The sequence below is a fragment of the Rhincodon typus genome, chromosome 31 (genome assembly GCF_021869965.1).
Source record: "Rhincodon typus isolate 14 chromosome 31, sRhiTyp1.1, whole genome shotgun sequence".
NCBI classification, from domain to species: Eukaryota; Metazoa; Chordata; class Chondrichthyes; order Orectolobiformes; family Rhincodontidae; genus Rhincodon; species Rhincodon typus.
In genome coordinates this window covers 36,126,197-36,152,500 of record NC_063362.1, presented here as the reverse complement: position 1 = coordinate 36,152,500, position 26,304 = coordinate 36,126,197, and the positions used below count along the sequence as shown (strand labels likewise).

Sequence of the window (26,304 nt, the reverse complement as noted above, 5' to 3'; positions counted from 1 at the left end):
ACACCGTGTTATCTCAGATTCTCCAGCATCTGCAGTTCCTACTATCTCTGTGCCATAGAGACATACAGCATGGAAACAGACCCTTCCCACTCGCCGAAACCGACCATATTTCTCAAACTAAACTAGTCCCATTTACCTGCGTTTGGCCCAAAAGTGCATTTTAAATGTTGCAACTGTACCCGCATCTACCACTTCCTCTGGTAGCTCATTCCATAAAGGAACCACCCTCTGTTTGAAAAAATTGCCCTTCGGATCCCTTTTAAATCTTTCCCCTTTCACCTTAAAATTTTGCCCTTTAGTTTTGAACTCCCCTACCCTAGGGGAAAGACTTTTGCTATTTACCTTGTCTACAGCGTCTGTGGAGAGAGACACATTTGGTGTCCGTTGTGATTGCCCAGCAGTCCTATTGAAGATTATTGTTCTGCAGTGTTTACAGGGTCGTTATTCGTTGGAGTGACAATAGACAGCATTATGTTTATCAGTAATTTATTCATCATATTTCCAACCTCTTTCAACCAGTTTTTGGACTAGTTTTGTTGGGGATATTGACGTTAATTCAATTCTATCAATTTGAAACTTTTTAGGAGAATGTCTGGGAAGAGACATTGCTGGCAGAGCTCGTCCGCGAGAGTTGGATTACTATTGTGGAGATCAATCTGTGTAAACAGCTCATTTGGGATTTTTCTATTTCTGTCTGAGGAGGCCGTTGTAGCTCAAATGCTGGAATATTCCGTCCCAGCTCCAAGCTTTCTCGCTCTCACGCCATCAGGTGCAGTGATAGAGGCAGGCGGACACACACACACAGAACAGAAAGACATGCGGGCACAAGCAAATGCACAGACAGGCAGACAGAGGCGTACACACACGCACAGGCAAGCAGACGCAGATAGATACGCAGGCACACACACTGGGACAGGCAGACTCTCTCTCTCACACACAGGCACACACAAGCACAGGCACACACAGAGAGGCGGCCAGGCTCTCACAAGGTTAAGCAGACACACACACAAACACAGGCACGCGCAGAAACACAAGCATACACACACATAAACACAAACAGGCAGACACAAACACAGGCACACACAATCACAGGCACACAAACACAGGCACACACACGAACACAGGCACACACAAACAGAGGCACACACACGAACACAGAACCACACTCTCTCACAGAGGATTAATTTCCTGTTCTCTTTAGGCTGAAAATTCAGCCGAGTTCGACTGGGCATGTCTGATTGGAGAATGAGGTTTGATTTCCCACTCTCTGATTGGATGTGGCGTTGCAAACTGGCAGTGTGATTGGTGCGAGCCTTTGACGGACAGTTGGTGGGATCGAGTCCCGGCCCCGGGGCTGGCTGCTGCGGTTTAAAGTCTAGCGAGAGGCGCTCAGATGCCGCTAGAGCTCGGCTGTTTGTACACAGAGCGACCAGCAACAGCAGCCATGGCTACAGGACGATGCCTCTGGCTATTCCTCTGGAATATCCTGTCTACATCACACTGCATCTACTTTCCGCCGAACGAAGGTAAGAGGACACGCTCCGCAACACTACACTGGCTGCAATGTGAGGCAGCGTCACCGGGTACATGGTTTAAAAGAGACACCAGCTGTCATCATCTCATTTCACAAATATTTCCTCCCGTGCATCTCCGAGTGTAATTTGTTGTAAAAACAAGCCGGAAGAGCTGGTAGCTTAATTGTAAACGCGATAAGTTCTGCAGACTGTCTTACTGTTGGACTGGACAGCTGACAGCGGAGAGGCTAACATCATTTTGAGCTGTTTCACAGGATGACAGAGTGTGTTCCTGTTGAGGTTAGTTCTGTCATGGGAGGGAGGCTGAACCGAAACGGCTTGAGCTGGAGTCACCACGTGAAGCAAGAGGTGTGCTAGCAGAACCAGGAATGATTCAAAGTGCCATCAATGATTATCAATGCAGATGTTTGTGTGTGTGTGCGTGTATGTGTGTGCATATATACAGAAAGGGAGTTGATTGTCTCATTACTGGGAATAGCGACACAAACCAACTCAGTGTTAAGTGTCTGTTTGCTGTTATTTTCAATTCCAGTCGCACACGCTGTCATATTCCCCCCAACACGCACCCCCAACCCCCCACAAAGCTCTCCGTATAATCTTGGCCAAAACATGAAAGGTTTTTTGTTATATTGGCCGTCGCAACTGTCATTATGCCGGGAATTTGGGAAAGTTGGGCCCGCTGGAGATTACTGTTCACTCAAAATGCCCCCACCGCGCTGAGGACACTAAATTTACCCAGTCACCTTTTAAAACCAATTAAAGTCAAATTGTAAAGTGACACACGAACATTTGTTCCACCCAACATTCTCAAAGTGCTGCCAATTCCATGTTTGAAAAAGAACCATCTTAACACTCACAGAAGTTAGTCATTGCCCTCCCTGACTGCCTCTGCTCAGGTCCAGGTGAACTGATCGAGAGGTGAGGGTATAGATGCCTTAAAAGCTTATTTCCTCCTGGATTCTCTATTACAAATAGATGCTTCACTTTATACAGACTGTGGGAAGGCATTAAATACTTCACTTGAGGTGAGAGTGAGATGATTTTTGAGAAATTTTCAGAAAACAAGGAGAAGTTGGATTCGCACACCTTCCGGTCCCCTTCACACCGGCGGATCTGTGCAATTTTACCTCCATTAGGCAGCAGCTTCGCTCAACCCCAGCATTAACGCCCAAAAACAGATTTGCTGCAACGAGCTTAGAAAACAGTTTATCCTCATGTTTAACTATCTTTATGTCCCCATATTTTACTGACAAGCACTTTCTACCCTAAATGTGGCATAAAAATCAGCGTTTCGTGCTATTTACAATAGAAACCACTAGAACCACTCCATAAAGTAACTGATTCTCTTTCCACAGTTACTGCCTGACTAGCGGAATATTTGCAGTATTTTCTTGCTTTTTTGTCGGTGTTTCCATTTTAATATTCTCCGTCCCCAAAATCTACTTCTCTCGAGGAGAAAGTGTTACTTCTGGTATTTAAATCCACAAAGCGGTTCTTAGCTATTCAGCTAAACATGGATTAAGGAGAAGAACTGGCTTGCGGGACCAGTTTTATCTGCAGGTTTCCTACATGTGCGAGACCTTAATAACATATTAGCTGAATCCTGTCACTTGATTCAGCGAGTAATTGCTTAAAATATTTACTGAGCGCTTGAACGCTTCCCAAAATAACTCGGCGTGTTTCAGTGAATTCTATGTGGAAGTGATCATCTAATCAATATAAATTCATTTATATTTTGTTAGAATTCATGATTTAAAAGGGGCACTACTTTTTGTAACCCACACTTCAGAAGAGGGGCGGACGGCTATATTTCATCGCTAATATTGAAAACAGTCAGCGTTGTGTACAGTCTTGTAGAGGTTTGCATATTTTGTACATTCTACCCAGAGATTGGATAAATATTACTGAAAATAGGAAAATTTAATTCTTAAAATTTGGAGCAATTTAATTTTTAAAACTTGTAACACTTTAAATTCTTAATTTGAAGCACTTTAAATTCTTCAGCAATTTAAATTCTTTAAATTTGTAGCAATGTAAATTTTACAATTTGTAACACTTTATATTCTTAATTTGAAGCAATTCAAATTCTTTAAAAAAACTAGGCACTTTAATTTCTTAAAATTTGGAGCACTTTAAATTCTTAACTTGAAGCAATTTAAATTCTTAACCATTTTAACTGTAATAGACCATCCCGCGAATTCACCATTACAACTGCGACCACTAATTCAATTCTTTCCCGTTTGATTGTTAAATTCATCCCAACTACACGGAGAATGTGAGCCCAATTTTCAATTCTACCTTATGGCATCGTTAGACCTAACTTCATGTCGAGGTTGGCCCAGATGCCATTCCCCAAACCGTGTGTTCACCCATCTGCAGGGCGGCTCGACAAAACCGGTCTCAATATCACCCTAACTAACCCACACCAACGCCAACACATTCTCATCAAAATTCTTCCAGAGGTTGGGCGTTACAATGAAATGAATTGGGTGAAATGTCGAGGTGATTTCCGGGGTAAATGTGCAGAATTAATGTAGCACCCACTGGGCTGGGATTATTCACAAATCCATTCATTTTGTTTCAAGTAATTTCTGGGTAGCTTTTTCTTAACTGGTCTGAATGGCAGTGGATATGTGATATGAAACGAGAATTATAGCGATTTCTCAACCTCGAAGGGGGGGATATACAGACACACATTCGAATCTAAACATCAATTTACCAAGTTTAATTAACTAAACGGAGGGCAGATCAAATTACTTGAAGTAATTATTTATCTTGTAATTATCTTCCTGAGATTACTGTAAGTGGCCATTAACTTTCGCTGACAAATGAAATGTACTTCACAAAGCCCCATTTGTTTATACAACCTGGCAGCGTGAGTTGTGAGCGTTTAAATACTGTAACCCGACCTACGTGTACTGGAGCACTCTATAGCGGTAAATGTAAATGATAATAAAAACAAACTGTCCCGGGCTCACAGAACGACGTTAAATACCAGCCTGAAATTGCCAAAATCAGGAACTGATACAGAACGAGGTCGTTCACCACCCTCACCCCCCGTGTTTCTGTCTGCGCCAAAAGCAAATATTTTTTTCCCCGATCTTTCTTAGATTTCATTTGGAAAGGAGTTACTGATTCCGCTTTCAAGCTGCTCGATCACAACAACTTCCGCTGTTTCAAAATAAAGCCTCTGATTTTTTCGTCCTAAATCTCTTCTGTCAGTCATCTGATTAGTGAGCAGGAGTCAAATCTCTTAGCCTGGTTCGCACTAAAGGACGGCGACCCCAACTTTCCCAGATCCTTGACATAGATGAGGTTAAATAATCCAAGAAAGTGAGGAACAGGGGTAAACAGGAGAGGACTCTACATTATTAAGTTAACGGCTTAAGGGTAAGGCTAACACTGCGTGTCTAAACAAATTAAAACACAAAACCTTTTTAAAAATTACTGGAAAAGCTCAGCAAGTCTGGCAGCATCTGTGGAGAAAAATCAGATTTAATGTTTCAGGGAACTCAAGAGTTCTGAGGAAGGGTTACTCGACCCGAAAAGTTAACTCCGATTTCTCTCCACAGATGCTGCCTGACCTGCTGAGTTTTTACAGCAATTTCTATTTTTGTTTCGGGTTTATAGCACCCGCAGTTCTCTTGGTTTTTATTTAGCACTCTAAGAGAGTTTTTTAGAGAGATGCAGAGTGCTAATGAAATCCACACCACATTGTCACTGCAAATTTTAACTTCGGGACCCATTCAAAATGCAATTAATTCAGCTGATTTCCTTCTTGTCCGGTTACAATGGGCAGTGTAAAGTTAGACAGATGTACCAGAGATATAGTTGCAGGTGGGACGGTTTAGAAACGATTAGAGTGTGACGGGGTCTAAAGAATCATAAGGAAGCATCCATTCCCCTAAAATTAAACAAAGACGTTGGAGATCTGAAACAGACAAAAAAAACTCAGCAGGACTGGCCGCATCTCTGGAGGAAGGAAACAGAGTCAACGTTTCGACCCTTCTTCAGAACGGACTCATTGTCCTGCCTGTAGTTGACAGGTTGCTGCGGGTCACTGAAGTTCCGTGTGTCATTGGCATTATGTCACTGTATGTGGTTGAGTGTCTGACACGACCCAGGTTAGAGTTTCTGAGCGATCATTACAAACTGAAGTGGCTTTTTTTTTGCCAATTGCGAAGTACAAGAACCGCAAGCCCTAAGACTTCTGGGCTGAAACTGTACCAATTCATGTGCGGACAAATTCCACAGCATAATAATGACTGATCATTAAAATGCATTCGAACCCACCGAGACCAGAGTCCGGTTGAATCGAACGGAATTTTGTTTTAATTTGACAATTCCCTCCCCCACCCCCCTCACCCCTTCACCGCGGGCCGGACAGGTAAACCCGTCCCTTGTAGATACCAATACACGCTGGCCCTGTTTCAATAACAACAACTTGCATTTATTAAAGACAGTGCCGTCGTAACCTTTCTTTAGGTAAGTCATGTTTTAGTTTAATTTCTCTCAAACTAAAAAGTTATTCAAGTCGACGGAGGACCTTTTTGGATATTTACGAGGATGAAAGATGTTAAGATTGTATCCTTAGCTGAGAGTTAATTTGTAAATGTCAGAAAGCGCTCCGCTCTCTCCACCTTGGTGGTATCTGTTAATACTGACAAAGTGAAGAGTCCTTCTCAAAACTGGACAGACACGGGTCCTTCTCAAAACTGGACAGACACGGCGGACGGACTCAACTGAGGACTGGGTTGTTCCAAGTGAAATCGAAAATTCCTCACTTGCAGACCTGTAGCAGGCTGTAAACTAAAACATTTTTAATCAAAACCGAAAGAACTGCGGATGTTGTAAATCCGGAACAAAAAGAAACTTTCTGGAGAGGCTCAGCCGGTCTGGCAGCATCTGTGAAGGAAAAAAACAGAGTTAACGTTTCGGGTCCGGTGATCCTTCACAGATGCTGCCAGACCCGCTGAGCCTCTCCAGCAATTTTGTTTTTGTTCAACATTTTTAATCAACCTGTTCAGAGATGTTACGACACACGTCTGGAGCAGGTAGAATTTAAACTAGGATCCCCTAGCCCAGAGGTACGGACATTACCGTTGTCCCGAGTCGAAGTTGTCCCCGAAGTCTGTCAGAGGGTCAATGCTCGGGAAGTTATAAAGACACACACACATTGTTGGGGACGCTGGAGACCTGACCCTGCGCCAGTGAACCCTGCCAATCTCCGGCCGTTCCTTAAAGCGGGGTTCACAAAAGAAGTGTTTCGCTGCAGGTCCCGGTTTGTCAAGAGCAGAGGTGGGGGATAGTCCATGGGCACATATTGTCCTCACCCATGGCCCAGGGCATCCACAATGTAGTGATTCTGTGCTGACTGCACCCCTGTCGCCGTTAAAAGCTGAAGGCGACAGGGTGACCAGGGGATTTCGTGCCAGTCCGCCCTCTGAAACTTTACCCTCGCCCCTTCCTCTGAAGCCGGCTGGAGATTTTGACCTGGTCCGGGGGCTTAACTTCATAGAATGACAGGCTATAGGAACCTGACCTTTGACCTCCCTGCTCCTTATTAGAAATATCGGTTGCTTTTTTTTCAGCGAACAAAAACAAATTATTGGAAAAGCTCAGTAGGTCTGGCAGCATCTGTGACGAAAAATCAGAGTTAACATTTCGGGTCGAGTCACCCTGCCTCAGAACTGGCATTTTTTTCCGCTTTGAATTACATACATGGCATTAACGAAAAAAAAACAAAACGGGTTATTTGGTCCAACAGCTTCAAAAACGGGAATAGTTGTAGTGCGAGTATCACTGGACTATACACGCAGGGGCCCAGGCTAATGCTGGGGACACGGGTTCAAATCCCATATCTATAACTGGTAGAATTTTAATCCAATTAACCAAACTTTCTTGACCGTTAGTGTCAATAACGGTGACCATAAACTATCATCTATTAAACATTAATCGGGCTCCCCCGTGTCTTTCAGGGAAGGAAACTGCCGTTCTTACCCGATGTGGCGTACATGTGACTCCAGACCCTCAGCAATGTAGTTAGCTGCATTTTAACTGCCCTCTGAAATGGCTCAACAAATCTCTAGTTCAAGGGACAATTTAGGAAGGGGTACAATGCAGACGCTCATATCCCCATGGGACAATAAAAAAAAGACCTCTCTGCACTGGACTCTGAAATTCTACATGAACTTGGTCCCAGTCCTAATCCACGGATAGAAAGCAAGCTAACGTTTCGGGTCCAGATGACTCCGAATGTTAGCTTGCTTTCTCTCCATGGATGTTGCCTGGACCGCTGTGATCCCCAGCAATGTTTTTGTTTTTAGTACAGATTCCAGCTTCTGCAATAATTTACTCCCATTCCTAATCCTTTTATTCACCCCCTCCCCCATTCGCGTCTTCATCCCTTCCCATTCGCCTTTCCACCATGAGGGAAGGTTGGATAGGACTGGGGGTTATTTTTTCGGAGCAGAGGGGACCGAGGGGAGATTCAATCGAAGTGAATGAAATGCTAACTGGCTCAGATCCTGTTCCTCACAATTACGAGGGCCATAACCAGAAAGTGCTGGCCAAACTCAGCAAGCCTGGCAGCACTTGTAGAGACAAAAACAGAGTTAGTTTCTCGTGTCCAGACTCTTCCGAATCCTAGATTGCGGCTAAAAGGCAAAACAAAGTTTAGATGCGATTGAAAGGGAATTATTTTCACGTCGAACTCACTGTGTAAACGGGTGGTCCGAGCTGAACTCAGAGAGCATTTAAAATAAATTGGGATACGCTCTACAGTTTAGCCAGAGCGAAAAAGCAACAACTGGAAAAGGCTGGGTGAGCGAGCGCAGATTCACTGGCCTGAACGGCCTCATTCCATAATGTAAATTTCTGAGATTCAAACCTCCCATTCCATGCATCAATCGTCGCTGTTCCAATCGCCCAATCGGGCAACGATGTCCACATTTTCTGCACTCTCTGGGGTAGGTCTGACCTTGCTGCAATGTTATAAATGGGTAAGAGAGAAATGGCAACTCCACCTTTCTTGTTGCTATTGATGTAATGAGAAATTGAGCGCAGACTGTCCAGTGTATTTCACCTTTTTTTTACAAAGTCCAGCTCTACCCTTTTGTAAAAAAAAATTCTTTTAGATTAAAATACAAAAAGTTCCAGAGAATTTTCTATCCTGAATAATCGTATTGGACGGAACTTCACAGATTTAATGTTTCAGGTCCAGTGTGATTTCTTTGGAATAGAAACTTTTTGATCTCTTTCTGTTTCTGCAGCTGCTGGCGTTCTGTCCTGCCATTGCTTTTATTATAGCGTTCTCTAGGATTGTCTACTTGGTGCGTTGGCATTTATATCAGATCAGTGTCATTATTGTGGAATATTTTAAAGTCTGATATCTTTTATTCTTTCTTAACGTTTATGGAGGGCTTCCAGACATCTCGCAACATATAAGGATTTTGTTCTTGTAAGAAAAGAAAACTGTAATATTCAGCCTGAGTAGAAAAGGAGTTACGGAGGCGACGGAGTGCAGTGCATCTTGAACAATAACGCACAGTCCACAGTAGTGAATGCGCTCCCCATTGTACGCTCAGGTCCACCTTATTTCCAATCGAAGTTGGTCGAAATGTAAACTAGGTGCAATGTAAATCAAGCAGCTTTTATAAATAGAGCATTCAGTTCCCAGGCACTAATTTTGCATCTCTCTCCTGACAGCAACAAGACCAGAAATATTCCATTAACAGGATTTAATGCAATCAGATCGGGAAGGGTAAAATCTTCGAAGTATTTTACATTTTCCTAACAGTTGAAGTTATTTTCCATATTACATGAGGCAGACTGGGACTAGGGCTCTGACCAGTTGGACAGTGGGTCGGAATATATTAGTTTCGCATCTCTCTTCAGCGGAATTTATTTTCTCAGCCAATGTCTGAACTGAATGTTAACAGCATAGAGCCAACTATTTCATCCACTCTACCTCTAAAAAGGTTAGCAGGCAGTCTCGTGCTAAAAAGAGTCAGACTTGCAGATTTTTGCGTTAAAATGCAAAACACAGTATGGTCAATGCAAAATCAAATCGCTTTGCAATTGATCGCTCACCAAGTGCAAATAGGAGAAGATTTTTCAACTATTTCGAAGAGGAGGGAAACAGCTCCGCACTATACATGACTACGTCAAATGATTCGCTCATTGCCGTTTTGTGGGATCTTGCTGCTTACAAATTGGCAGGTTATATTTCTGCGATTATATCACAATGTACTTTGAAATAGAAACAATGTTTGGCAGTTCTGGCAGGCCGCGGAGACAGGAACAGGTCGACGACTTTTTTCCGTTTTTCGTAGCTGATGTAAAATCGTCAGTGTTTTCTGACCCCATATTTACGGCAGTCACATAGTTCTGCGTTTATTTAAAAACGAACGAACTGCGGATGCTGCAAATCAGGAACAAAAACAAAGTTGCTGGAAAGCTCAGCAGGTCTGGCAGCATCTGTGAAGGAAAAAAAACGGAGTTACCGTTTCGGGTCCGGTCACCCTCCCTCAGAACAGCACTCTGCTTTTAATTAGGGATGGTAGGAACTGCAGATGCTGGAGAATCTGAGATAACAAGGTGTGGAGCTGGATGAACACAGCAGGCCAAGCAGCATCAGAGGAGCAGGAAGGCTGACGTTTTGGGTCTGGACCCTTCTTCAGAAATGGGTCTAGGCCCGAAACGTCAGCTTTCCGGCTCCTCTGATGCTGCTTGGCCTGCTGTGTTCATCCAACTCTACACCTTGTTATCTCTGCTTTTAATTAATTGTTTTTGAGCTGATTTTGAATATCTGAATTAATTTAAATGTGCTCTATACATGCAATTCTTTTCCTTTTTATATTTTGATAAATTCCTTACATCCCACTATCTCCCACCCTCCCACATACTCCTCAATGTTTATTTAATTTAAAAATACTCTGGTAAATACATATATTGAGCATTTTTAGGATTAACTCCGGTCAGGCATTTACGTCAATTCCCTCACAACAGACTAATGATGCAACTCTCCAATTGTGTAGTTTACACATCCCGAAATAAAATCTGGTAGATCTTAGTGATAGATCAACTTCTGATTAACAAACCTGTCTACACAACCAAACGGTTTAGCAGAGAGCAAATGGGTGTTGGCTGTCCTGAAAACAACAAATGCTAGAAATCACAGAGCGTCGGGCAACATCCATAGAGAAAGAGCAAGCTAACTTTTCACGTTACGTCTCTCTCTATGGATGCTGCCTGACCCGCTGTGATCTCGAGCATTTGTTTTTAGAAAGATTCCAACATTTTTCTCTTTTTTTCTATTCATTTTGTGGGATGTGGGCGTCGCTGGCTGTCCAGCATTTCTCACCCATCCCTAGTTTTACTGCCCTTGAGAAGGTAGTGGTGATCTGCCTTCTTGAACCGCTGCATTCCTCCTGCTGTAGGTTGACCCACAATGCTATTAGGGAGGGAATGCCAGGATTTTGACCCAGCGACAGTGAAGGAACGGCGATTTATTTCCAAGTCAGGATGGTGAGTGACTAAGAGAGGAACTTGCAGGTGTTGGTGTTCCCATATATCTGCTGCCCTTGTCCTTCTAGATGGAAGTGGTCGTGGGTTTGGAAGGTACTGTCTAAGGATCTGCAGTAAATTTGCTCCTATGCTGTACACTCATTGGCACCAAGTGATTAAAAAATCGTAGAGTTGAGATTAAAATTAGATCAGCCATGATCTTATTAAATGGTGGAGCATATTCAAAGAGTCAAGTGGCAACTCTAGTTCCTTGATTGTATGTTAAGCACCTATTAAAATGCTCCACAGTTGTATTACCTCACATTGGTGTGACCATGAGCAGGAGAGGAGAGCAGTCTGTCAGCAGTGAAACAGTACACTTAGAGAAATATTTCTTGATTACAGACCAGTGGACTTCTATTTGATTAGAAAGTCCACTTTGCATACAGATAATTACACAATTGTATTTGGCAATTTATTTTAAAAAATTAATTTACTGCTTTGGACTAGCATACAAGCTATCAGATGAACCCTGTATTGTTTTAAGTAATCCGTTATGCACACTACTAGAATTTGTATGCATATATTTTATACAGAAGGGCAGAAGATTTATTCATGTTGTAAACTGTACATGAGAAATATTCTTCTGTATTTTCAGTTAATCTCCTAGATACAGCATCGATACAAGGAGATTGGGGATGGCTGACTTATCCTCACAATGGGGTAAGTGAAATCACTTTACAAAAAGAATCATTGATTAAAACAATGATGGGTAACTTTTATTTATAACATGTAAAATGTGTCAGGCATTCAAGTGATTGCAAGTCTACAGAAGCTCTGATTATCTGATTTTTCCTTTGGGTCTAACCTTACCTAAGACATGTATCAGAGACAGTAGGAACTGCAGATGCTGGAGAATCTGAGACAACAAGGTGTAGAGCTGGATGAACACAGCAGGCCAAGCAGCATCATAGGAGCAGGAAGGCTGATGTTTCGGGCCTAGACCCTTCTTCAGAAATGGGGGAGGGGAAGGGGGTTCTGAAATAAATAAGGAGAGAGGGGGAGGTGGACAGAAGATGGATAGAGGAGAAGATAGGTGGAGAGGAGACAGATAGGTCTGAGAGGCGGGGATGGAGCCAGTAAAGGTGGGGTGGTAGGGAGGAGATAAGTCAGTCCAGGGAGGACGGACAGGTCAAGGGGGCGGGATGAGGTTAGTAGGTAGGAGATGGGGGTGGAGCTTGAGGTGGGAGGAGGGGATAGGTGGGAGGAAGGACAGGTTAGGGAGGCGGGGACAAGGTGGGCTGGTTTTGGGGTGCGGTAGAGGGGAGGGGAGATTTTGAAGCTTGTGAAATCCACATTGATACCATTGGGCTGCAGGGTTCCCAAGCGGAATATGAGTTGCTGTTCCTGCAACCTTCAGGTGGCATCGTTGTGGCACTGCAGGAGGCCCAGGATGGACATGTCGTCTGAGGAATGGGAGGGGGAGTTGAAACGTTTCGCGACTGGGAGGTGCAGTTGTTTAGTGCGAACCGAGCATAGGTGTTCTGCAAAGCGGTCCCCAAGCCTCTGCTTGGTTTCCCCGATGTAGAGGAGGTCACAACGGGAACAGCGGATGCAGTATACCACATTAGCAGATGTGCAGATGAACATCTGCTTGATGTGGAAAGTCTTCTTGGGGCCTGGGATGGGGGTGAGGGGGGAGGTGTAGGGGCAGGTGTAGCACTTCCTGCGGTTGCAGGGAAAAGTGCCAGGCGTGGTGGGACTGGAGGGGAGTGTGGAGCGGACAAGGGAGTCACAGAGAGAGTGGTCCCTCCGGAAAGCAGATAAGGGTGGGGAGGGAAAAATGTCTTTGGTGGTGGGGTTGGATTTCAGATGGCGGAAGTGTCGGAGGATGATGCGTTGGATCCGAAGGTTGGTGGGGTGGTACGTGAGGATGAGGGGGATTCTTTTTTTGGTTGTTATTGCAGGGAGGGGTTGAGGGATGAGTTGCGGGAAATGCGGGAGACACGGTCGTGGGCGTTCTTGACCACTGAGGGGGGGATGTGGCAGTCCTTGAAAACGAGGACATCTGAGATGTACGGGAGTGGAATGCCTCATCCTGGGAGCAGATGCGGTGGAGGCGAAGGAATTGGGAATAGGGGATGGCATTTTTGCAGGAAGGTGGGTGGGAGGAGGTGTATTCTAGGCAGCTGTGGGAGTCGGTGGGCTTGAAATGGATATTGGTTTCTAGGTGGTTGCCAGAGATGGAGACAGAGAGGTCCAGGAAGGAGAGAGAGGTGTTAGAGATGGTCCAGGTGAACTTAAGGATGGGGTGGAAGGTGTTGGTGAAGTGGATGAACTGTTCAAGCTCCTCGTGGGAGCACGAGGCGGCGCCGATACAGTCATCAGTGTAACAGAGGAAGAGGTGGGGTTAAGGGCCAGTGTAGGTACGGAAAAGGGATAAAGCCTACCCCAGCTCAAAGCCTCCCTCTCCCAGACCTGCAAAGGACCTCTCCTGTTTTTTATTCTTCGTAGGATTCACAACCTGAACTCACAATTCTACTCAGCTTTATTGGACACCAAAAACCGTAAGTACAGTAAACCTACTGGTACCTACCACCCAAAACGGGCTTCCTCCACCTCCCAAATCCCCAACCCTAACCAGGACCTTCCCCACAATATGCCTGCCGCCATTGGCCATGACGTCACTGTCGAAGAACCCACAGATGACGTCACATCCGCCACCGCTGGGTACCCCACTTCCGGGACACCGAATGCCATCGCTGTTGATGCCACCACCTCCATTTCCGAGACCAACACCACAGACACTGAAGACGCACCTACCGTCACCGCAGCTGCCGCCGCCTACCCCGCTCCGCCCACCGCCGACACCGCTCCGCTCATCACTGACGCCGACGCAACTCCGCCCACCGCCGACGCAACTCCGCCCACCGCCGACGCAACTCTGCCCACAGCCGACGCCGATGTCACTCTGCCCACCACCTCCACAGCCAGCAGCTCCAGAGGAGCAGTAGCACACAGCCCTGCTGAGTCTTCACCATCCCCCCCAGACCTCCCCCTTACTGAGGATGAACGGTCAGTCCTCAGTCAAGGGCTCACCTTTGTCCCCCTCCACCTACACATCAATGAATACCGGTCACGTTTGGACATTGAGCAGTTTTTCCGCTGCCTCCGCCTCCACGCTTATTTCTTCAATCGTGAGCCTAACCCTCCCTCTACTGACCCCTTCTCCCACCTCCAACACACCCCCTCTTCCTGGACACCACCCCAAGGCCTCCTACCCTCCCTCGACCTCTTCATCTCCAACTGCCGTCGAGACATCAATCTCCTCAACCTCTCCACCCCTTTCACCCACTCCGACCTCTCCCCCACAGAACGTGCAGCCCTCTGCTCCAATCCCAAACTCACCATAAAACCTGCGGACAAGGGAGACGCGGTTGTAGTATGGCACACTGACCTCTACATCGCCGAGGCCAGACGCCAACTCTCCGACACCTCCTCCTACCGACCCCTTGATCATGACCCCACCCCCGAGCACCAAAGCATCATCTCCCAAACCATCCACAACCTCATCACCTCAGGTGACCTCCCACCCACAGTCTCCAACCTCATAGTTCCCCAACCCCACACTGCCCACTTCTATCTCCTTCCCAAAATCCACAAACCTGACTGACCTGGTCGACCCATTGTCTCTACCTGCTCCTGCCCCACCGAACTTATCTCCACCTATCTCGACTCCATTTTCTCCCCCTTGGTCCAGGAACTCCCTACCTATGTCCGTGACACCACCCATGCCCTCCACCTCCTCCAGAACTTCTAATTCCCCGGTCCCCAACACCTCATCTTTACCATGGACGTCCAGTCCCTATACATCTGCATTCCCCATACAGATGGCCTAAAGGCCCTCCACTTCTTCCTGTCCTGCAGGCCCGACCAGTCCCCCTCCACTGACATGCTCATCCGCTTAGCCAAACTCGTCCTCATCCTCAACAACTTCTCTTTCAATTCTTCCCACTTCCTACAGACAAAGGGAGTGGCCATGGGTACCCGCATGGGCCCAAGCTATGCCTGCCTCTTTGTAGGTTACGTGGAACAATCCCTCTTCCGTACCTACACTGGTCCTAAACCCCACCTCTTCCTCCGTTACATTGATGACTGTATCGGCGCCGCCTCGTCCTCCCATGAGGAGCTCGAACAGTTCATCCACTTCACCAACACCTTCCACCCCAACCTTAAGTTCACCTGGACCATCTCTAATACCTCTCTCTCCTTCCTGGACCTCTCTGTCTCCATCTCTGGCAACCACCTAGAAACCGATATCCATTTCAAGCCCACCGACTCCCACAGCTACCTAGAATACACCTCCTCCCACCCACCTTCCTGCAAAAATGCCATCCCCTATTCCCAATTCCTTTGCCTTCGCCACATCTGCTCCCAGGATGAGGCATTCCACTCCCGTACATCTCAGATGTCCTCGTTTTTCAAGGACCGCAACTTCCCCCTCTCAGTGGTCAAGAACACCCTCGACCGTGTCTCCCGCATTTCCTGCAACTCATCCCTCACACCCCCTCCCCGCAATAACAACCAAAACAGAATCCCCCTCATCCTCACGTACCACCCCACCAACCTCCGGATCCAATGCATCATCCTCCGACACTTCCGCCATCTGAAATCCGACCCCACCACCAAAGACATTTTTCCCTCCCCACCATTATCTGCTTTCCGGAGGGACCACTCTCTCCGTGACTCCCTTGCCCGCTCCACACTCCCCTCCAGTCCCACCACACCTGGCACTTTTCCCTGCAACCGCAGGAAGTGCTACACCTGCCCCTACACCTCCCCCCTCATCCCCATCCCAGGCCCCAAGAAGACTTTCCACATCAAGCAGATGTTCACCTGCACATCTGCTAATGTGGTATACTGCATCCGCTGTTCCCGTTGTGGCCTCCGCTACATCGGGGAAACCAAACGGAGGCTTGGGAACCGCTTTGCAGAACACCTATGCTCGTTTCACAATAAACAACTGCACCTCCCAGTCACGAAACATTTCAACTCCCCCTCCCATTCCTCAGACGACATGTCCATCCTGGGCCTCCTGCAGTGCCACAACGATGCCACCCGAAGGTTGTAGGAACAGCAACTCATATTCCACTTGGGAACCCTGCAGCCCAATAGTATCAATGTGGATTTCACAAGCTTCAAAATCTCCCCTCCCCCTAACGCATCCCAAAACCAGCCCAGCTCGTCCCCGCCTCCCTAACCCTGTCCTTCCTTCCACCTATCCCCTCCTCCCACCTCAAATCCCAGCCCCATCTCCTACCTACTAACCTCATCCAGTCCCCTTGACCTGTACGTCAACCCTGGACTGACCTATCCCCTCCCTAACTCCCCACCTACACTCACTTTTACTGGCTCCATCCCCGCCTCTTTGACCTGTCTGTGTCCTCTCCACCTATCTTCTCCTCTATCCATCTTCTATCCGCCTCCCCCTCTCTCCCTATTTATTTCAGAACCCCCTTCCCCTCCCCCATTTCTGAAGAAGGGTCTAGGCCCGAAACGTCAGCCTTCCTGCTCTTCTGATGTTGCTTGGCCTGCTGTGTTCATCCAGTTCTACGCCTTGTTGTCTCTTACCTAAGACATATTCTGTTAATCTGAATTACAAGTAGCACAGCTGGTCTCATAGCATCCTGCAAAAGTTGAAAAGAGCATTGGGTGAAGTTTGTAGAGATCTTCCTTAACTTCTATCCCCACTCTTGGATTACTCCTCTAAGATTGGCTCATTGGAATCCGTTATTTATTTGTATTTGATACATGTGGGGAAACAATTAGTTTCAGCATTCTTAATTATATCAGCGAGCACTGCATGTGGTGCATAGAGGTGGTGTCCTGCAGCAATGGCTGTCACCAGGCTTTGACGTCTGTATAGTGCTACTAGAAGTGGAGTTACACGTTTGCGTTTCTCTCCGAGAATTATAAACCACAGGCTTGAATTACAGTCCAAAGTGAATGATTTCGGTGGATTTGGTTTTTGTGCCCTGGTTTTAACATCTCCATTTATCAATATATTGAAGTGTTACTGGTTCTATTATTATTTCATGATTCAGTTATCATTCTCTTCACCTGTGTTCAGGTGATTTTGCATCTTCATTCCACTATGGCCAATATGATGAAGCAACATTTAAAATACCTGATACAAAAATAGCAAATTTCTTTCTATGCACTTACTTCCGATCCTTACCCATCCCCACACCCCTGCCCCCAATCACACTTATTCCCACTTCAATGCATGTCCTCATCAACCTGGATGAGGACTCTCACTTCTGGTGGCTTAGAGTTCAGAGACACAAACTCACTGCTCGTTGGAAATCCTACATTCCAGCTGTTGGAACTCCTGATCCAATCAGAGTTGAATCATAGCAAACTAAAGCAGGGTGAGATAACACACAGTGGAGCTGGAGCAACACAGCATGCCAGGCAGCGTCAGAGGAGCAGGAAAGCTGACATTTAGGGTCAGGACCCTTCTTCAGAAAAAGGATCACAAAGAAGGGTCCTGACCCGAAATGTCAGCTTTCCTGCTCCTCTGATGCTGCCTGGCCTGCTGGGTTCCTCCAGCTCCACACTGTGTTATCTCTGACTCTAGCATCAGTGGTTCTTACTATCTCTAAAGCAGGGTGGGGGTTCATTATCACGTCACTCATGCATCCAAAGGTCTAAAGTAATAACTGACATTAAGCCCAATTGTAAAAAAAACTAACAAAGGGTGGGATGTCAAACCTGGAGGATTAACACAAAAGCAAGACATGGAAAAGTATACCCTAATCCCCATCCATGCAGCTGTCAATTCACTGCATTTGTGCAGCCACAAGAATTGTTTTTGATCCACTATACTGAGTCAGTTCAATTTTTCAGCATGATTACACATAAAAGTGCATCAATTGTAATTTTTGCAGAAATGATTTGGTCAAATAGAAATGTTTCCCAAGACTGAAACATATATCATGTTGATAATGGGATTGCTGCTAACAGAAAAACAGATCTGTGCAGTAAGCCAAGGTAGTTATCAGCTTTGTCTCAGCCTTCAACCAAATGCTGCTGTTTCTGACTGTTCAGCGAAACCTTATTGAACATAGGGCTGTGAAACTTTCTAAATGTGGTATAGAATAAAGATCATTGACACGGTCTGCCAGTCACTGGGATATACAGCCTAAATACCTGGCATCACTGAAACTTATATATCACATTTCTGATTTGTGTGGAAGGCAAAATGTCTTTTTGGCTTGACAGCGGCATCCTGTCAGTGGAGAATACCACTCTCAGATTTACTGCAAAGTAAGACATTCTGTTGATTGCAATTCAAAAAGCTTCAACTTCTTGTCTCCTTTCAGCAATGTGTAAGTTGTGTATTATAACCTATTATTGAAGTTATAACCTAGATTTATCTTGTGTGCACCAGTTATTATCTTGAATTTCTGTAAGGTTCAGTTTTCTGATGCCACCTTTCCAAGGCTAAATGTATCAAGAATATCTCTTCAAACCCACAAACACACTTTATGTCTTTCCTCTCATCATATACTTGATACATATTCTGTTCAGTACTAACAAATTCAATGCAAAGGTTCTGAAAGGAACCTCCTCATTATCATGTTAAAGGTGTTTGTTGAAGATATTTAGGGATCCGCGTGGTTATTGCCTGACTTAATATTGTGTTTAGGACATTTCTCTGGGCCATTGCCTTGTGAGAGGAAGCACTTAAAATTGGGGTGCTTTGCACCCGTTTGTGCTTGCAGCCACTCGCTGTCACATTTCAGAGATTGGTTTTTGATGTTCAGCCCCATCCTCGCTCGAGCTTGCTGTTGTGTGTGGCCTCTTTAATGAAATGCATAGGACATTTTGCGTACTTTTTGAGGAAATATTCTTATCCAGGGATTTTGAGCTAAGGTGATAGATGGAGCTGAGGTGCAGATCAGCCATGATGTATAGCAGGATGGAGGGACTGAAGGGCCTCCTCCTATTCTTATGGACCAAGGTACAGTTGAACAGATCCTTACCTGAACATTGGGCAGGCATCCTCTTTCACATGAATCGGAAAAGGTCCAAGAAGTAATAAATACACTGTTTATTATCCATGCCTTACAGTCCTGTCACTGTAAATACTCGTAGATTGAAACAAAATCTAAAGCATTTCCAGCCAGCTTTCTGGATACATAACTCCTCCAGGCTCTGGCTAGTCAGAGATGGGAGGTATCCCAATAGATGTGTTAAGGGACCCTCAGAATGCGCAAAGCATTGGCTTCACAACAATTGCAAGAAGTTGAAATTTCCAGTGGAGGTTCCATTTTATAGTTATCCTGGAGTTAAAGCAGGTTTCAAACCTTCTACTCTTTCCTGGGGTAACTATTAAAGTCTGTTCTGATGAAGGGTCACCGGACCCGAAACGTTAACTCTGATTTCTCTCCACAGATGCTGCAAGACTGCTGAGCTTTTACAGCAATTTCTGTTTTTGTAGCTATTAAGGCCAATGAGTTTGAGCCATCTGATGTCTCTGATTCTTACTCAGAGTTGGGGGGACTTTTTTGGAGGTTCCAGATTCCAGATAATTCCTCAGACTGACACCTGACTCTCTCTCCCATTCCTGGTATCTGATTCGGCCCCCACCTACCTCCTCACGTGCTACACTCTGTCCTTCTTGAAAAGGCTTTGGACCTATAAATACTAGAAGAAAGCAGGTACTGCTGTAAAAAAAAAGGGGTCATGGCTTTGACTCTAACATTAATCCTGCTCTGCACTAGACAGCTCACCAGATCAGGTAAACTCTCCATTTCTTGGGAGGTCTGAATTAAAATGTCATTCCTGGGAAGGTTTAGCCCCAAGGGCTTTTCTTTAGTTACTGGCAAGTGCAAATCAAAAATCTGCAAATGCCTTGTGTAAGCTGGGAAAATGAGGTTTAATTTCTTATCCAACATCATATAGAGCCAAAACACAGATTTGCAAAAGTCAAAACAAAAACAAGCCATGCTTTCTCAAAAAGAGGGAATGCAGAGGAACACAAAATGAGAAGGTCTAGGCTGGAAACCAATTCCTGTTCTTCACCTTGGCATATTAAAGCAAAGCTGCTGTGTGTAAGTAAATATTTACTATTTTAAGCTGTAGCCTGTGAGTCTATATAACTGTTGGGTCCTGGTTCTTTTTCAGCCTGTCAGAGAAAAATAAAACATGGCTGCCCCCTCACAATGCTCAAGCCTCACACAGCCAACCCCTCACAAAATGCAGGCCTCTCACAGCCAGCCCCTCTCAAAATGCGGGCCTCTCACAGTCAGCCCCTCACAAAATGCAGGCCTCTCACTGCCAGCCCCTTACAAAGTGCAGGCGTCATGTTGCCAGCCCTTCACAAAATGCAGGCCTCTTACTGCCAACCCCTTACAAAGTGCAGGCATCATGTTGCCAGCCCCTCACAAAACGCAGGCCTCACACTGCCAGCCCCTCACAACACGTAGGTCTCACACTGCCAGCCCCTCACAAAATGTAGGCCTCTCATTGCCAGCCCCTCACAAAACGCAGGCCTCACACTGCCAACTCCTCACAAAATGTAGGCCTCACACTGCCAGCCCCTTACAAAGTGCAGGCGTCATTTTGCCAGCCCCTCACAAAACGTAGGCCTCTCATTGCCAGCCCCTCACAAAACGTAGACCTCTCATTGCCAGCCCCTCACAAAATGTAGGCCTCACACTGCCAGCCCCTCACAAAACGTAGGCCTCACACTGCCAGCCCCTCACAAAACGCAGGCCTCTCGTTGACAGCCCCTCACAAGTGAGCACTTTGCACTGCCACTTACACAAAGTACAATTCATACGCGGCCAGAGGTTGTAAAAAAGGGAACTCAATGTCAGTATAACATACTAACTGTGTGATATCTCGAGTCATGGAGTCATAGAGGTCGACAGCATGGAGACAGACCCTCTAGCCCAACTTGCCCATGCTGCCCAGTTTTCACAATTTAAACTAGTATTATTTGCCTACATCTGATCCATATCCCTCCATACCCATCTCATCCATGTTCCTGTCTAAATGTTTTTTTAAATGACAAAATTGTACTCACTTCCATCACTACCTCTGGCAGCTATTACAGACACTCACTACCTTCTGTGTGAAAAAAATTACCTCTTTGGACCCTTTTGTATCTCTCCCCTCTCACCTTAAACCTATGCCTTCTGGTTTTAGACTCCCCTACTTTGGGGAAAAGCTGTCTGCTATCTACCTTATCTATGCCTCTCATGATATTATAGACCTCTTTATAAGGTCATCCTCAGTGTCCTACATTCCAGGGAAATGAGTCCTAGCCTATCCAACCTCTTCTGAAAACACAAACCTTCCAGTTCAGGTAGCATCATAGTAAATCTGCTCTGCACTCTTTGTAGTTTAATAATATTCTTTCTATCGTACGGCGACCAGAACTGCATGCGGTATTCCAAACTTGTCCTCACCAACATCTTATGTGGCTGCAACAAGACGTCCCATCTCCTATATTCAATGCTTTGACCAATGAAAGCTAGCATGCCGAAAGCCTCCTTTACCACTCTGTCTATCTGTGACTCTATTTTCAAGGAGCTATAAACCTGTATCCATAGATCGCTTTGTTCTATAACATTCCCCAGGGCCCTACCACTGACTGTGTAAGTCCTATCCTGGAACAAAAACAAAGTTGCTGGAAAAGCTCAGCAGGTTTGGCAGCATCTGTGAAGGAGAAAACAGTGTTAATGTTTCGGGTCCGGTGACCTGAGTTCTGAGGAAGGGTCACTGGACACGAAATGTTAACTCTGTTTTCTCCTTCACAGATACTGCCAGACCTGCTGAGCTTTTCCAGCAACTTTATTTTTGTTCCTGATTTACAGCATCCGCAGTTCTTTTGGGTTTTATTAAGTCCTATCATGGTTTACTTTACCAAAATGCAACACCTTGCAGAGAAAATCGCCCCAGCCTATTCAGCTTCTCCCTATAGCTCAAACCCTCCAACCCTGGCAACATCCTTGTAAACCTTTTCTGAACTCTTCCAAGTTTCACAACATCTTTTCTATTGCAGGGAGACCAGAATTGCACACAGTATTCCAAAAGTGACCTAACCAATCTCCTATACAGCTGCAACATTACCTCTCAACTCCTATACTCAATGCACTGACCAATAAAGGCAAGCGTACCAAGCACCTTCTTTACTATCCTGTCTACCTGCGACTCTACTTTCAAGAAACTGCAGTCCAAGGTCTCTTTGTTTAGCAACACTCCCCAGGACCTTCCAATAAGTGTACTAGTCCTGCTCTTGTTTGCCCTACCAAAATGCAGCACCTCACATTTATCTAAATTAAACTCCAGCTGCCATCCTCCGCTCATTGGCTAAATGATATCCAAGAATAGGCAGAAGCAAACTGACAGCGAGCAGGGATCAGCATCATATCTTGAGCTCTTGCTAGAATTCCCAAGATCTATGGAATTTTCAAAACATTGTATTCACAAGACGAAGCTGAACATTTGAATATACATCCAATGTTGTAAGCACAAACGCTAAAGCAATGCAGATAAAGTGTGGGAGTTGGTGAATAAATCCCAAGTGAAATTTTGATATAATGATGAAATAATGGGAAGTCTCCCTGAGCGCCTTCACATTAATATGGATCAACGTGTAAATAATTTTTCGTTTAAAAACTGACTTCTGTCTGGTGTATGGATTCTATTTTAGCAATTCAAGAAGAAAGTCAGTATTTTTCCAATTCAGCAATAAGCCTAAAGTATTAAATATATATACATATTCATTCAACATAAATATATTTTCCCTTAATAAAAGCAAAATTCAGCAGATGCTGGAATTCTGAAAGTCTTATGAAGAATTCAAGATCTTGCTGCATTCCTAGATAACCTTCTTCACCACTATACCGCCAACCTTGGCGTCATCTGCAAATGTACTAACCAACTTCCTAAATTCTGATGCAAATCATTTATACAAATGGCAAATAACAGATGACCCAGCACTGATCCCAGTGGCACACCACTGGTCACAGGCCTCCAGTTTGAAAATCAAGCCTCTACCACCACACTCTGTCTTCTACCATCAAGCCATTTTTGTATTCAGTTGGCTAGCTGTCCCTGGATCCCTTGAGATTTAGCCTTACTCAGCGACCTACCATGCAGTAAATTGTCAAAGGCCTTTCTGAAGTCCATGTAGACAACATCTACCGGACTGCCCTCATCTATTTTCTTGGTCCCCCCTCAAAAAACTCAATCTAATTTGTGAGACACGATTTCCTACACAGAAAGTCATTTTGACTATCCCCAATGAATCCTTGCCTTTCCAAATGCCTATAGATCCTGCCTCTCAGAATCCTCTCTAACACCTTACCCACCATGGATGTAAAGCTCACCAGTCTGTAGTTCCCAAGCGAGTCCCTGCAGCCTTTCTTCAATAATGGCACAACATTAACCACCCTTCAGTCTTCATGCACTTTCAGCCGTGGCTGTCAGTGATACAGATATCTCTGCTAGGGGCTCTGCAATTTCCACCCTAGCCTCCCACAAAGGCCTGGGATACCCTTCATTGGGTCTGAAGGATTTACCTATCTTAATGCATATTAACACTTCCAGCACTTCCTCTTCTGTAATGTGGATACTCTTCAAGACATCACTACTTATTTCTCCAAGTTCCCGAAGATCCATACCTTTCTCATTTAGAATCTCGCACATCTCTTGTAGCTCCAAATCTAGATGACTTTGTTGATCTTTAAGAAGCCCTATTTTCACCCTTGTTACTCTTTTGCCCATCATGTACGTATAGAATCTCTTTGGATTCTCTTTTATCTTATCTGCCGCTACCATCTTGTGTCCCCTTTTAACCCTCCTGATTTCTCTCTTGAGTGTACTCCGACACCCTCTATACTTCTCAAGGAATTCATTTGATCCCAGCTGCCTATACATGTCAAATGCCTCAATAACTCTAGACATCTGGGGTACCCTACTTCTGCCAGCCTTACCCTTCACTCCAACAGGAACATGTTGGCCCTGAACTCTCATTAACTCACTTTTGAAAGCCTCCCACCTACCAAATGTCCCTCTGCAAACAGACTCCCCCAATCAACTTTTGAAGGTTCCGGTCTAAGACCATGAAAATTGGCCTTGCCCCAGTTCAGAACTTTAACTTGTGGTTCAGATCTATCCTTTTCCATAGCCATTTTAAAGGTAATGGAATTACTGTCTTTTCTAGAAGAGGAAACTGAGCATCCTATTGTTCGTAACAGAAATAATACAAACCACACCCTTCTCCGCAACAAAGGAAACAAATGTCATACAACCAGTAACAATAATGATAAATAATAGGGGAGTTAATGGTGAAGTGGTAATGCCACGGACTAGTCATCCAGAATGTTCTGGGAATACGGGTTTGAAACCCACCATGGCAGGTGGTGAAATTTGGATTCAATAAAAAGTTAACCTTTGATGTCCGTATAGCCTTTATTGTTTCTTGTGAAAATCTATCTGGTTCGCTAATGTCCTTTAGTGAAGGAAATCTGCCATCCTTTCCTAGTCTGACCTATATGTGGCTCTAGACCCACAGCAGTGTGGTTGACACCTAACAGCCTTCTAGGAAATTAGGAATGGGCAAAAATGCTGGCCATGCCCTATAAAAAAATTTATAAAAAGACATGACAAAATGCAATCACAGTGTGGAACCCAGAAAAAAAGTAGGCAGACCCTATGCAGTCAGGACCATAGAAAACACAGACCTCACAGTGTGGATCACACAGACAAAAAAACACACATTTCACATTGTGGTTAACAGACAAAACACATCGGCATCATACAGCCAAAGGAACGCAGTCCTCACACTGTCAGAAATGGACAAAGGAACACAGACCTCTCACCGTCAGTAACAGATAAAAGAACACAGCCCTCACGCTGTCAGTACCAAATGAAGGACCACAGCCCTCAACCTGTCAGTAGGAGATAAAAGACAAAACGGATACGAAAGAAACTCAAATCTTATATTGTCCATAATTGGGCAAACACAGACCTCCAGCAATAAGTAAGCAATAGAAAGTACAGACCTCACACTGTGTGTAATATTAAATGCTGATCTCAAATAGTCAGTAACAAGGAAATCTTATTTTCAACATAGTTAATGACTGTAATAATGACAGCATGAGTTGTATGTTTTGTGGTCACTAATAGTAACTCAAAAAACACAACCACCATGATCAAGGGTAAAGAAAAGACAAACTTCACAGATATAATAAAATTGGTAGAAATGTGTTTCTCCTGTTTGTAACTGAGAAAACACAGAGCTCACACAATCAGAAACAAAGAAATAAATAGACCTCCTACTGTCAATAACATAATAACACAAGCCTCACACTCAGTAACAGAGAAAATACAAACTTCATGAACATTAAAATGTATCTGTTATTATCTCAGACAATAGAGGCCTCATGCTCTCAGTAACAGAAAAAGTGCAACCCAAATCCTGTCAGAAACAACCTGCATAGAACGTAGACTGTCGATAACAGAAAACACAGGCCGAAAACCGGCAGAAGAATGGCTATTATAATATCCCATAACACATTCATGCAGTTAGTAATCCAGAAAAAACAACCATACACCGGCAGCAACAGAGAAATCTCATACTGTCTGCAGCAGAGCAAGGAGGACTATTCCAACTATCAGTAATGCAAAAAAAAATTGTGCTGCCATTAACTAGAAATATTGTTCACAATAGTCTTCACGCTAATTAAGGAACAAGAAGTCCATTGTGTGTAACAGGAAGCTGTGCTGCAGTCCCTGCTTTCAGAGCTTGTACTTTTGAGATATACCCTAACAGACAACAGAAAGTGAAACTGGTTGAAATCAGACAAGAGAACAGACAGTGTTTAGATGATAGTTCCAGCAATGTAGTTTAAATCAACCCTCTGAAAGATAAAATAATTCTCCTAATCTCTGTCCTGAATGGGTGACCCCTAATGATAAAACAATGCCTCCTGGTTCTGGATTGACTTGTTTTCACCTGCGATAGTGTCCGGGTTTTTACATTGTAGTTGTTTGCTAAATTTAATTCTTTTGGTTTGTTGGTGTCCATGGGGTTAGAACAAAATATATGCCTCACTTTTTCTGCAACTGGGAAAAAAGACAGAGCAGATAATCCAAAACAAGAACACAGATCTCTCACTGTCATAAAACAGAAACTACCGTCATAAACCAATCATCTAAAATTTACTCTCAGAAACCGGGA

The 26,304-nt window shown here is 44.7% G+C and overlaps 1 protein-coding gene across 1 annotated transcript in view; it reads left to right on the top strand.

The window, feature by feature from the left end:
* Window positions 1-1,393: 1,393 nt before the first annotated feature.
* The window catches only part of epha8 (eph receptor A8), a 416,521-nt gene continuing 391,610 nt past the window's right edge, over window positions 1,394-26,304 (top strand). The window contains exons 1-2 of the mRNA XM_048615051.1: window positions 1,394-1,526; window positions 11,701-11,765. Coding sequence (XP_048471008.1) covers window positions 1,394-1,526; window positions 11,701-11,765 — 198 coding nt within the window. The remainder of the gene's footprint in view (window positions 1,527-11,700; window positions 11,766-26,304) is intronic.